The sequence below is a fragment of the Balearica regulorum genome, chromosome 2 (assembly GCF_011004875.1).
Source record: "Balearica regulorum gibbericeps isolate bBalReg1 chromosome 2, bBalReg1.pri, whole genome shotgun sequence".
NCBI classification, from domain to species: domain Eukaryota; kingdom Metazoa; phylum Chordata; class Aves; order Gruiformes; family Gruidae; genus Balearica; species Balearica regulorum.
In genome coordinates, this window is record NC_046185.1 from 357,775 (window position 1) to 370,179 (window position 12,405).

General features: G+C 68.4%; 1 protein-coding gene across 30 annotated transcripts in view; it reads left to right on the forward strand.

Annotated features, from left to right (window-relative positions):
- Positions 1-12,405, forward strand: part of PLEC (plectin) — an 81,333-nt gene that overhangs the window by 61,532 nt on the left and 7,396 nt on the right. For 29 of the 30 annotated variants that reach the window (XM_075743046.1, XM_075743042.1, XM_075743043.1 and 26 more), the window contains 18 exons: positions 206-512; positions 1,031-1,108; positions 1,322-1,483; positions 2,593-2,697; positions 2,948-3,043; positions 3,125-3,250; positions 4,088-4,240; positions 4,326-4,480; positions 4,584-4,710; positions 4,807-4,990; positions 5,122-5,279; positions 5,567-5,745; positions 5,935-6,073; positions 6,153-6,509; positions 6,622-6,705; positions 6,857-6,961; positions 7,203-7,301; positions 8,841-12,221. In XM_075743046.1, the coding sequence (XP_075599161.1) occupies positions 206-512; positions 1,031-1,108; positions 1,322-1,483; positions 2,593-2,697; positions 2,948-3,043; positions 3,125-3,250; positions 4,088-4,240; positions 4,326-4,480; positions 4,584-4,710; positions 4,807-4,990; positions 5,122-5,279; positions 5,567-5,745; positions 5,935-6,073; positions 6,153-6,509; positions 6,622-6,705; positions 6,857-6,961; positions 7,203-7,301; positions 8,841-12,221 (5,995 nt within the window). The remainder of the gene's footprint in view (positions 1-205; positions 513-1,030; positions 1,109-1,321; positions 1,484-2,592; positions 2,698-2,947; positions 3,044-3,124; positions 3,251-4,087; positions 4,241-4,325; positions 4,481-4,583; positions 4,711-4,806; positions 4,991-5,121; positions 5,280-5,566; positions 5,746-5,934; positions 6,074-6,152; positions 6,510-6,621; positions 6,706-6,856; positions 6,962-7,202; positions 7,302-8,840; positions 12,222-12,405) is intronic. The other variant, XM_075743069.1, reaches the window with a different exon arrangement.

A 12,405-nucleotide genomic window follows, 5' to 3' on the forward strand; every position in this document is an offset into this window, starting at 1 on the left:
GTATGGCCGCGCTGGCAGATGGTGTCGCCGTGGTGTGCCCCACAGGGCCTGCCCCACCTGGCCTGCCCCACGCAGGGTGCCTTGGCACTCTCCTGGCTGCAGGAGCAGCTCACGACCTGTACCCCCGCGTCCTCGATGTCCCCAATGTCCCTCGTGCCCCCCATGTCCCCTGTGCCCCCCGTGCCCACACGCCGCCTGCCCGCAGGGTGTACCGCCTGCACGAGCGCCTGGTGGCCATCCGCACCGAGTACAACCTGCGGCTCAAATCGGGCGCGCCGGCGGCGACGGTGACGGTGCCGCTGGGGCAGCGGCCGCGGCAGGAGCTGGACGAGGCCACGCTGCGGTACCTGCAGGACCTGCTGGCCTGGGTGGAGGAGAACCAGCGGCGGCTGGGGGTGGCCGAGTGGGGCGTGGACCTGCCCACCGTGGAGTCCCACCTGGGCAGCCACCGCGGCCTCCACCACTCCATCGAGGAGTTCCGCACCAAGATCGAGCGGGCGCGGGCCGATGAGGTGAGCTGCCCACCGCGGGGTCCCCCCCACGGCTGCCCCCACCCCTGCTCCCAAGGGTCGTTATGGCACCGTGGCCATGCTACAGCTGGCAGGGGGCTCTGGGGAGAGCAGCCCCCCCGTGCCCCCCCCCCCAGCTCTGCCCTCACCAGCTCTGGAGCCCCTCTGAGCCCTGGGCTGCACTGGACGGTCAGGGGACATGGTGCCCCAAGAGCACCCTGCTGCCCCCCGTGCCCTCTGTGCCCCAGGGCTGTGCCCCCCCGCCCTCCCCGGGTGCTGCCCCACCTTCAACCCCCTCGCTCTGGGTGGGGGGGATCGGCCACGGGAGCGGGCACTGCCCCCGGCACAGAGAGGCTGCTCCCCCCGTGCACGGCTCTCGCCCTGCCCCAGTGCGCCCCGGTGTCGGGGTCTCTCCCCGGATCCCGCCTTCGGCAGGACAGGGTCCTCTGGGGAGGTCGGGGTGCCGCTGTCCCCAGGGGGTGGGACGGGAGGTCCCCGCGCTCACGGCACATCTCCCCCAGGCACAGCTCCCCCCCGGCCCTCGCAACGCCTACCGGGAGTGCCTGGGCAAGCTGGACCTGCAGTACGCCAAGCTGCTGGTGAGGCTCCGGCGGCGGCGGGGGGCGGCGGGGGGCAGGACGGGACGTGGGGGAGAACTGCGGGGGGACAATGCAGGACATGGGGGAGAAGTGTGGCAGGGAGGGTGTGGGACATGGGGGAGATGAGCAGGGAGGAGGGTGCAGGACATGGGGGAGGTGTCGGAGGGGGCAGGATGCAGACGAGGACGCAGCCCCTCCCTGCGCCGTCCCCAGAACTCCTCCAAGTCCCGGCTGCGGCACCTGGAGAGCCTCCACGGCTTCGTCAGCGCCGCCACCAAGGAGCTGATGTGGCTGAACGAGAAGGAGGAGGAGGAGGTGAACTTCGACTGGAGCGACCGCAACCCCAACATGACGGCCAAGAAGGAGAACTACTCGGTATGGAGAGAGCCCGGGACACGCCGTCCTGCCCGTCCTGCTGCCCGTCCTGCTGCCCGTCCCTGCGTGTGGCTGTCCTGCACGGTCCCGTCCCTCCCTGCCCCTGCATGTGGCCATCCTGCACGGTCCCTGTCCCTGTGCACAGCGGTGCTTGCACGGTCCCTGTCCCTGCATGTGGCTGTCCTGCATGGTCCCCGTCCCTCTGGCCTGGCGGTGGCAGATTTTTGGAGGTGCCTCCTCCACCCTGCGGCACAGGATGCTCTCTGGCCACCCCGGTGCTGCCGTGCCGTGCTGCCGCGGCCCCGCTGTACCGTGCTGCTTGCCGAGGCTCCAGCCCTGCTCTTATCTCTGTGCTCCTTATCTCCTGCTGTCTGATCTGGGGCTGCAGCTCTTCCTCTCTGCTATCTGGCATCTCTCGCTGTCAATTGAAACTACGACGTGCTCTGCAGCGCTGAGCCCCCCCCCCTTAACCCTGCTTCTGCCGCTGCTCTGCTGCGCTTGCACGCCTGCCCAGGGTCACGTGTCCCCCAGACCGGACTTGGGGGTGTCACAAACCATGCCTGCACCCCCATCCTGCACCGCAGCCCCTGAGCACCCCGGGCCCCGTCCCTCAGCCCCCCAGGCCCCATATCCCATCCCTGAGCACCCCTAGTCCCCCATGCTCCCCTCCCTGAGCACCCCCAGCCCCCCATATCCCCTCCCTTTGCACCCCTAGTCCCCCATGCTCCCCTCCCTGAGCACCCCCAGCCCCCCATGACCCCTCCCTGAGCACTGTCAGCCCACAGCATGAGAACTGCCAGCGCTGGTTCCCCCCCTAAGCACCCCCAGCCTTGTCCCTCAGCCCCCTCCACCCCTGTCCCCGAGTGCCCCTACCCCTGCCCCCCCACTCTCTGTGCCCCCCAGCTCCCCACCCAGCAGGCTCCTGTGGTGGGTGCTCACCAAACACCCCCCCGGCTTGTCCCCAGTGCCCCCCGCAGCTGCAGAGCGCCCAACGTGGGGGCAGGACGGTGCGTCAACCCCGGGCACACACAGACATGCACACACACACACGCGCGCGTGCACGTTACCCTGCCGGGGGTCTGGGCACTGACCCCCCCGCGCTGTGCCAGGGGCTGATGCGGGAGCTGGAGCTGCGGGAGCGCAGGATCAAAGAGCTGCAGAGCACTGGGGACCGGCTGCTGCGGGAGGAGCACCCGGGCAGGCAGACCCTGGAGGTGAGGGGGGCTGGGGAGCCTGGGGGGGCCAGGGGGGCCTGAGAGGGTCTGGGGGGTCAGCGGGGCCGGGGGGGTCACTGGTGTGGGGTGCAGTGCATGGGGCAGTGGGCAGTGCGTGGGGGGCTGTGGCAGTGCAGGCAGCTGCCTGGGCGGGGTGGGGGCTGGCAGCGGACGGAAGCAGCGGTGCGGGTGCTGGTGCCGGTGCCGGTGCCGGCGCGGGCAGGGCAGGGTGCCAGTGTCCCTCTTGCAGGCCTTCCAGGCGGCCCTGCAGACCCAGTGGAGCTGGATGCTCCAGCTGTGCTGCTGCATCGAGGCGCACCTGAAGGAGAACAGCGCCTACTTCCAGGTACGGGGTGGGACGGGGTGCCCCCCCCGCACACCCACCGCCTGCCGGGCACCCCCCCGCTGATCCCCCCCACCCCCCCAGTTCTTTGCCGACGTGAAGGAGGCCGAGGAGTTCCTGAGGAAGACGCAGGAGAACATGAAGAAGAAATACTCGTGCGACCGCAGCATCACAGTCACACGCTTGGAGGACCTGCTGCAGGACTGCGTGGTGAGTGACCCCCGCCCGCTGCAGCCCCCGGGGTGACCCCCCCCAAACACATGAGCCCTGCTGCAGCCCCCGGGGTGACCCCCCCCAAACACATGAGCCCCACTGCAGCCCCTGGGTGACCCCCCCCAAACACATGAGCCCCACTGCAGCCCCCGGGGTGACCCCCCCCAAACACATGAGCCCCACTGCAGCCCCTGGGGTGACCCCCCCCCCCAAACACATGAGCCCCACTGCAGCCCCCGGGGTGACCCCCCCCAAACACATGAGCACCACTGCAGCCCCCGGGGTGACCCCCCCCAAAACACATGAGCCCTGCTGCAGCCCCCAGGCTGGCGCCCAACCCCGCTGCAGCCCCCGGGGTGACCCCTCAACTCCACTGCAGCACCCTAGGCAACCCCCCCATGGTTGACCCCCCCCGTGTGTCCAGCTGCAGGGTGCTGGGGTGACATCCCCACACACCCTGTTGCAGCCCCCCGAGGACGATCCCCCCCCCCCCCCACGCACCCCACTGTAGAAGCCTCAGGGATGACCCCCAACACGTGCACCCCACTGCAGCACCCCGGGGTGACCCCCTCACCACTGCAGTGACCTCCCCCCAACATGCAGACCGCTGCAGGAGGGTCCCCCCCACAGTTCCCCTCCCCACTGCAGACCATCCACTCGCTGCCCTTGGCAGTGACCCCCCCGCACACCCCAGGGCCCCCGTGGGACTGGGCGAGCCTCCCCTGCAGCCTCCCACCCCCACCCTGCCGCGGGGCTCCCCTCACCCATCGGGGCACAGCGGGGGGAATCCCCCCCCTGCCCCCCCGACCTCCCCCGACCCCTCTGTGCCCACAGGAGCAGAAGGACCAGCTGACGGAGTACGGGGGGCAGCTGGCGGGGCTGGCCCGCCGCGCCAAGGCCATCGTGCAGCTGAAGCCCCGCAGCCCCGGCACCCCCCTCCAGGGCCGCCCGCCCATCCAGGCCGTCTGCGACTACAAGCAAATGGAGGTGCGAGGGGGAGCGGGGGGCCGGGAGGGTGGGGGGGACGCACGGGGACTCCCCTGCCCGGGCTCACGCCGCCCTGTCCCCGCAGATCACGGTGCACAAGAACGACGAGTGCGCCCTGCTCAGCAACGCCCAGCCCTACAAGTGGAAGGTGCTGAGCGCCGCCGGCAGCGAGGCCATAGTCCCCTCCGTCTGCTTCCTCGTGCCGCCCCCCAACAAGGAGGCGCTGGATGCGGTGCACAGGTGAGTGCTGGCCGGGCTCGGCTGCGCTGTCCTCGGCTCCCCGCTCTGCTGCGGGGCCCTGCCGCGCTGCTCCCTCGCCCCCGCTCACGCCACCCTTCCCCAGGCTGGAGGCCGCCCACCAGCACCTCCTGGTGCTCTGGCACCAGCTGCACCTGGACATGAGGAGCCTCCTGTCCTGGCAGTACCTGATCCGCGACATCCAGCAGATCCAGTCCTGGTCCCACCTGACGGTGAGTCCCCCCGCCCCGGTGCCACAGCCCCATGGGGTCCCCGGGGGTCCCGCTGCGGCGGCGGGGGCTGACGGCACCCTTTGCCCCCCCGCCCAGTTCCGCACGATGCAGGTGGAGGAGTGCCGGCAGGTCCTGCGCAGCCTGGAGACCCACTACCAGGAGTTCCTGCGGGACAGCCAGGACTCGCAGCGCTTCCAGCCCGACGACCGGCTGCATGTGGAGCGGGAGTACAACGCCTGCACCCAGAAGTACGAGCTGCTGCTGCGCAGCCAGGAGAAAGGTGAGCCCCCTCCTCCCTGCCGTGGGCTGCCCTGTCGCCCCGTGCTCCCTGGGGCGTCCCCTCCGTCCCTGGGGATGTGGCCGGGGCGAACGGAGCAGGAAGGCTCTAACCCGTCCCTCGCGTCCCCCCAGGAGAGCAGGATGAGTCCCTGTGCAAGAACTACATCTCCCAGCTGAAGGACATCCGTCTGCAGCTGGAGGGCTGCGAGACCCGCACCATCCACAAGATCCGCCTGCCCCTCGACAAGGACCCGGTCAAGGAGTGCGCCCAGCGCATCACCGAGCAGCAGGTAGGCATGTGTATCGTCCGCACACAGGTGTGCGATGCGCGCGGACGGGGACCTGGGCGCCCAGAACGGGGCTGGTGTCTGTCCACCCACGCTGGTGGGGTTTCCCTTCTCTGCTCTGCTCCTTCTACTCTGGGGTCGGGGGCGGCCGGGGGCCCTGAAGCCGGGTCCCAGCTGACATGAGATGGCGTTCGGCACGGCGTTACACAGGAGATCGGCCACGGGCAGGGCTTGGCCCCAGACTGCAGCTGGCGGGTGCCAGGCAGTGAGGGACCCTCCTCTCCCTGCAGCAAATCCACCTGGAGCTGGAGGGCATCAAGAAGAACCTGGACAAGGTCAGCGAGAAGACAGAGAAGGTGCTGGCCCAGCCAGAGCAGGCCAGCTCGGCCCCCGTCTTGCGCTCCGAGCTGGAGATCACCCTGCAGAAGATGGACCAGGTGTACAGCCTCTCCAGCATCTACCTGGAGAAGTGAGTGCCCGGCTCCGAGCTGCGGCCCTGGGTCATCCTGGGCTGGGGAAAACCGCTGCATCGGCCAGGATGAGCCTGGTCTGGCCCGGGGTGGGCTGGTGAGGCCCGGAGGAAGCTGGCTGTGCCAGCGCGTCCTTCCCTTCCCGCCTGGGCTCTGGCACTGGCTGAGCCCATCTCCTCTCTCCGCAGGCTGAAGACCATCAACCTGGTGATCCGCAGCACTCAGGGGGCAGAGGAGCTGGTCAAGAAGTACGAGGACCAGCTGAAAGACGTGCAGACCGTGCCGGCTGACCTCAAGGAGCTGGAGGCCAGCAAGGCCGAGCTGAAGGTAACAGCTGGGGCAGCACCGTGCCGGGGAGCGGGGAGCCGGTGGGGGCCGGGGCTGACCCCTGCTCTGTCTGCCGCAGCGGCTGCGTGCGCAGGCGGAGGGGCACCAGCCCTTCTTCAGCACACTGGAGACCGACCTGAGCAAGGCCAAGGACGTCAACGAGCGGATGGTCAGGGGCCACAGCGAGCGTGACGTGGACCTGGATCGCTACCGGGAGAGAGTCCAGCAGCTGCTGGAGCGCTGGCAGGCTGTCCTCACCCAGACGGACCTGCGCCAGCGTGAGCTGGACCAGCTGGGCCGCCAGCTGCGGTACTACCGCGAGAGCTGCGACGGGCTGCTCCAGTGGATCCAGGATGCAAAGCAGCGGCAGGAGAAGATCCAGGCGGTGCCCATCACCGACAGCAAGACCGTGCGGGAGCAGCTGCTGCAGGAGAAGGTACTGCCCACCGCGGGAAGAGCGGCACCGGCCTGGCCGGTGCTCTCGGCAGTCCCTGGCCATGACGGGGCAGCTGTGGGACACCTGAGCTCACCCCCACGTGTTTCCCCAGAAACTCCTGGAGGAGTGCGACCGCAACAAGGAGAAGGTGGAGGAGTGCCAGCGCTACGCCAAGCAGTACATCGACGCCATCAAGGTGCGCCCGCTGGCCGCACCTGCCCATGCTGGGCTGGCCTCCCCGGGGGTGCTGGGTCAGGCGTGGGGCTGGGGAGGGGCAGCGGCCCCGGAAGGGGCTGGGGGGCTCGCTGGGGATGCTGGCCGGTGCTGAGGACCCCTTTCCTTGGCAGGATTATGAGCTGCAGCTGGTGACCTTCAAGGCGCAGGTGGAGCCGATGGCCTCTCCGGCCAAGAAGCCCAAAGTGCAGTCTGCGTCCGACAGCATCATCCAGGAGGTGAGGGGGGGCCTCTCTGTGCGGGGATCTGGGGCTCCCCACAGGTCCTGGTGTGCGGCTGAGCCCGGGTGGTTCCTAGCCCAGGAGTGGAGGGCTGCAGCCCTTTGCCAAAGGGGTGGGCACAGGGCGGCTGCTGTGCAGGCTTGCCTCCATCCGGCGCCAGCACCGTGGGGTGCCAGCAGCTGGGCCGGGGGTGCCACGGGCACGCTCCCCTCCTGCTGACCCCTGTTGTCTGCTGCAGTACGTGGACTTGCGGACGCGGTACAGCGAGCTGACCACGCTCACGAGCCAGTACATCAAGTTCATCACGGAGACGCTGCGGCGGCTGGAGGAGGAGGAGGTAGGGGAGCGGCGTGTGGGCACGAGGGGTGGCATGACTCCGGCTGCATTCTCTCTCCTGCATAACAACGGGGAACATGGTTCATGATGACTGCCGGCCCCCCATCACTAACGCTGGCCCACGGCCTCTAACCCCACTCTGTTCTGGGCTCCTGGGACCGAAGCTGCTGGCTCTGGGTGCAGCGGGTCTCCGAGCTGAGAGCGCCGGCCGGGGTGGCATGCAGAGCTCGCTCCGGGCACCACCGGGCTCTGGCGTGACTGGTGGTAGGAGGCACTTCCCAGATACACGTAGCGCAGTCAGCATCCGCCTTCCGCATGAACGCTGTGCTCGGGCACCGCGGGACCGGAGCCCTCGGGTGTTCTGTCTTGGTAACCTTTCTAACTCTTGGTTTCTGCCCTTGGAAGTCGAGCTGCTTTGCCAGTGCTTTGTCTTGGGGGATGTTTGTGTTGGTGGGGATCTAATGAAGGGTAAAAAACCAGGATGACTCTGGCATCCCTGCACCAGGTACTCACTCTGCGCATGTCCTCCTCCCCATGGCACCCTCCGCCTCACCCCATGGCCGCCAGCAGCCTGCGCACCCCTCCTGCCCGCTGCACCCCCGCCCTCCGGAGAACCGCTCGCCCCCCGCGCTCCTCGCCCTCCTCTGCCTCTGCCTCTGCTCCCCAGCCCTCGCTGCACCTCTCGAGGTGGCACGAGGGGTCCCAGTCCTGTGGCACGGGGGTTCCCGCTCACCCGCATATGCGCTGACCAGGTCCTGCACGGAACATGCGCCTGCCTTGCTCATGGTGCATGTGGCACGAGTGCTCTGCGGCACGGCCCCAAGCTGCGCACGAGCCGTGTCAGCCCTTCGGCAGATGACCAGCTGGCCGGGTTGCCTGGGGTGGGCTAGCAGCGGGGACTCGAACCAGCTGGGGCAGCACAGGCCAGAGCTTGGATTGCTCTCCACGTCGTCGAGGCTTTCTCGGCAAGGAAAGCTCCGCTGGCACCTCCCTCGCCACCCGCTCCCCTCTGTCCCACTCACCCCGGTGCTCCAGCTGTGTCTCTCGTTTCCCCACGGTGATGGCTCTTGGCGCTGGAGGAGCATGGGAGGAGGCTCCCCTCTGTGGGGGGCCGGGCAGGGCTCTCCCTGGAGGGCAGCGGGCACGGTGGTGGTGTGCAAGCTGCTCGCATCCGTTTCCATCGCCTTGGGCTTTGCTCGCGCTCCATCCCTTCTCTGTGGTACGTGGGCCATCCCGCTTCTTGCACTGCTGTCTTGGTCCTGTCGCCCATCCGCCTGCGCTGTGCTCAGTGAGACACGGTAGTCGTGTGTCCCCTGTCTGCCATACGTCTTCTGGAAGCTGGCATCACTGCCTCCAGCTCGCGGGGAGGCCCAGGGACCGAAGCCATTCCATGCGCATCCTCCACCCCTCCGCCCTGGACCGTCCCATCTCTCGGTGGTGCGTGGTTGTGGCTGGCATTGATGCCGCGGCTCGGTCGCATCCCTTGTGATTTCTTTCTCTCTCCCCTCTCTGTTTTCTCTGCACCCTCTTTCCCCTCCAGAAAGCCGCCGAGAAGCTGAAGGAGGAGGAGAGGAAGCGGCTGGCGGAGGTGGAGGCCCAGCTGGAGAAGCAGCGGCAGCTGGCCGAGGCCCACGCCAAAGCCAAGGCGCAGGCAGAGGCGGAGGCACGGGAGCTGCAGCTCCGCATGCAGGAGGAGGTCACCCGGCGGGAGGTGGTGGCCGTGGACGCCGAGCAGCAGAAGCAGAACATCCAGCAGGAGCTGATGCAGCTGCGGCAGAACTCCGACCACCAGATCAAGTCCAAGGTCAAGTTGATTGAGGAGGCCGAGTACAACCGCAAGAAGGTGGAGGAGGAGATCCGCCTCATCCGCCTCCAGCTGGAGAGCACCGAGAAGCAGCGAGCGGGTGCTGAGACGGAGCTGCAGGAGCTGCGGGCCCGCGCCGAGGATGCCGAGAGGCAGAAGAGGCAGGCGCAGGAAGAGGCTGAGCGCCTGCGCCGGCAGGTGAAGGAGGAGAGCCAGAAGAAGCGGGAGGCAGAGGAGGAGCTGAAGCGCAAAGTGCAGGCTGAGCGGGATGCGGCGCGGGAGAAGCAGAAGGCACTGGCAGACCTGGAGAAGCTGCGGCTGCAGGCAGAGGAGGCTGAGCGGCGGATGCGGCAGGCGGAGGCTGAGAAGGAGCGGCAGATCCAGGTGGCCCAGGAGGTGGCCCAGCGGAGCGCCGAGGCTGAGCTGCAGAGCAAGCGGCTGTCCTTCGCCGAGAAGACGGCGCAGCTGGAGCTGTCGCTGCAGCAGGAGCACATCACCGTGGCCCACCTGCAGGAGGAGGCCGAGCGGCTGAAGAAGCAGCAGCTGGAGGCCGAGCAGTCACGGGAGGAGGCTGAGAAGGAGCTGGAGCACTGGCGGCAGAAGGCCAACGAGGCGCTGCGGCTGCGGCTGCAGGCGGAGGAGGTGGCCCACAAGAAGGCACTGGCGCAGGAGGAGGCAGAGAAGCAGAAGGAGGATGCGGAGCGGGAGGCCCGCAAGCGCGCCAAGGCAGAGGAGTCGGCCCTGCGGCAGAAGGAGCTGGCGGAGGAGGAGCTGGAGAAGCAGCGGGAGCTGGCAGAGGGCACGGCCCAGCAGAAGCTGGCGGCGGAGCACGAGGTGATCCGACTGAAGGCGGAGATGGAGAACAGAGAGCAGCAGCGCTTGCTCCTGGAGGAAGAGCTCTTCCGGCTGAAGAAGGAGGTGAGCGAGGCCATCCACAAGAGGAAGGAGGTGGAGGAGGAGCTGGCCAAGCTGCGGGCTGAGATGGAGATCCTGCTGGAGAGCAAGGCCAAGACAGAGGAGGAGTCGCGCTCCACCAGTGAGAAGTCCAAGCAGCGGCTGGAGGCTGAGGCCAGCAAGCTGCGGGAGCTGGCTGAGGAGGCCGCCCGGCTGCGGGCCCTCTCCGAGGAGGCCAAGCGGCAGCGGCAGCTGGCAGAGGACGAGGCTGGCCGGCAGCGGGCCGAGGCTGAGCGCATCCTGAAGGAGAAGCTGGCAGCCATAAATGAGGCCTCACGGCTGAAGGCGGAGGCGGAGATCGCCCTGAAGGAGAAGGAGGCGGAGAACGAGCGGCTGCGACGGCTGGCAGAGGATGAGGCCTACCAGCGCAAGCTGCTGGAGGAGCAGGCTGCCCAGCACAAGCAGGACATCGAGGAGAAGATTGCCTTGCTGAAGCGCTCCTCGGAGAGCGAGCTGGAACGACAGAAAGGCCTGGTGGAGGACACGCTGCGGCAGCGGCGCCAGGTGGAGGAGGAGATCCGCGCCCTGAAGGCCAGCTTCGAGAAGGCCTCAGCGGGCAAGACCGAACTGGAGCGGGAGCTGAGCCGCATCCGCGGGGAGGCAGAGGAGGTGCAGCGCAGCCGGGAGCAGGCCGAGCGGGAGGCCGAGCGGCAGCGGGCGCTGGCACTGGAGGAGGAGGGCCGCCGGCGGGAGGCTGAGGAGAAGGTGCAGGCCATCCTGGTGGCTGAGGAGGAGGCCGCGCGGCAGCGGCGGCTGGCCCTGGAGGAGGTGGAGCGGCTGAAGGCCATGGTGGAGGAGGCCAGGAGGCAGAAGGAGCTGGCGGAGAAGGAGTCGGAGCGGCAGATCCAGCTGGCGCGGGAGGCAGCGCAGAAGCGGATCGCAGCAGAGGAGAAGGCCCACCTGGCCGCCGTGCAGCAGAAGGAGCAGGAGCTGCTGCAGACGAGGCAGCAGGAGCAGAGCCTCCTGGACCGGCTGCGGGAGGAGGCCGAGCGGGCCCGGCGGGCAGCAGAGGAGGCCGAGTTCGCCCGCAGCAAGGCCGAGCAGGACGCCAGCCTCTCCCAGCAGCGGGTGGAGGAGGCCGAGCGGCTGAAACAGCGTGCAGAGGAGGAGGCGCAGGCCAAGGCGCAGGCACAGGCGGACGCGGAGAAGCTGCGGAAAGAGGCCGAGCTGGAGGCGGCCAAGCGGGCGCAGGCGGAGCAGGCGGCCCTGCGGCAGAAGCAGCTGGCGGACGCCGAGATGGAGAAGCACAAGAAGTTCGCTGAGCAGACGCTGCGGCAGAAGGCGCAGGTGGAGCAGGAGCTGACCAAAGTGAAGCTGCAGCTAGATGAGACGGACCACCAGAAAGGCATTCTGGACGAGGAGCTGCAGCGGCTGAAGGAGGAGGTGAGCGACGCCGTCCGACAGAAGGCCCAGGTGGAGGAGGAGCTCTTCAAGGTCCGGGTGCAGATGGAGGAGCTGGCAAAGCTGAAGAGCCGGATTGAGGAGGAGAACAAGGCGCTGATCCTCAAGGACAAGGACAACACGCAGAAGTTCCTGGCGGAGGAAGCCGAGAAGATGAAGCAGGTGGCGGAGGAGGTTGCCCGGCTCAGCGTGGAAGCCCAGGAGGCCGCCCGCATGCGGAAGCTGGCTGAGGATGACCTGGCGCAGCAGCGGGCACTGGCGGAGAAGATGCTTAAGGAGAAGATGCAGGCGGTGCAGGAGGCCACACGGCTGAAGGCCGAGGCAGAGATGCTGCAGAAGCAGAAGGACCTGGCACAGGAGCACGCCAAGCGGCTGCAGGAGGACAAGGAGCAGATGCAGCAGCGCCTGGCCGAGGAGACTGAGGGTTTCCAGAAAACTCTGGAGGCTGAGCGCCGGCGGCAGCTGGAGATCACGGCTGAGGCAGAGCGCCTCAAGCTGCACGTGGCAGAGATGAGCATGGCCCAGGCCAAGGCCGAGGAGGAAGCCAAGCGGTTCAAGAAGCAGGCAGAGGAGATCAGTGAGAGGCTACACGAGACTGAGCTGGCCACGCAGGAGAAGATGACACTGGTGCACACCCTGGAGATCCAGCGGCACCAGAGCGACCAGGACGCGGAGAAGCTGCGGAGAGCCATCGCTGACCTGGAGCAGGAGAAGGAGAAGCTGAAGCAGGAGGCAGTGTTGCTGCAGCAGAAGGCGGAGGAGGTACTGGGCTATGGGTCCCCCTTAGCGGTGGTGGTACACAGGGAGGCCTTCCCTCTCCCCAGCCGCCCCGCGCCGTGTCCCAGGACAGCAGGCGTGCGGGTGGCTGGCCAGGCTCTGGGAGCCACGCTGTCCATTCCCCAAGGACCATTGCTGCAGCCTGCACCTGGCGGGCATGGGCACAGGG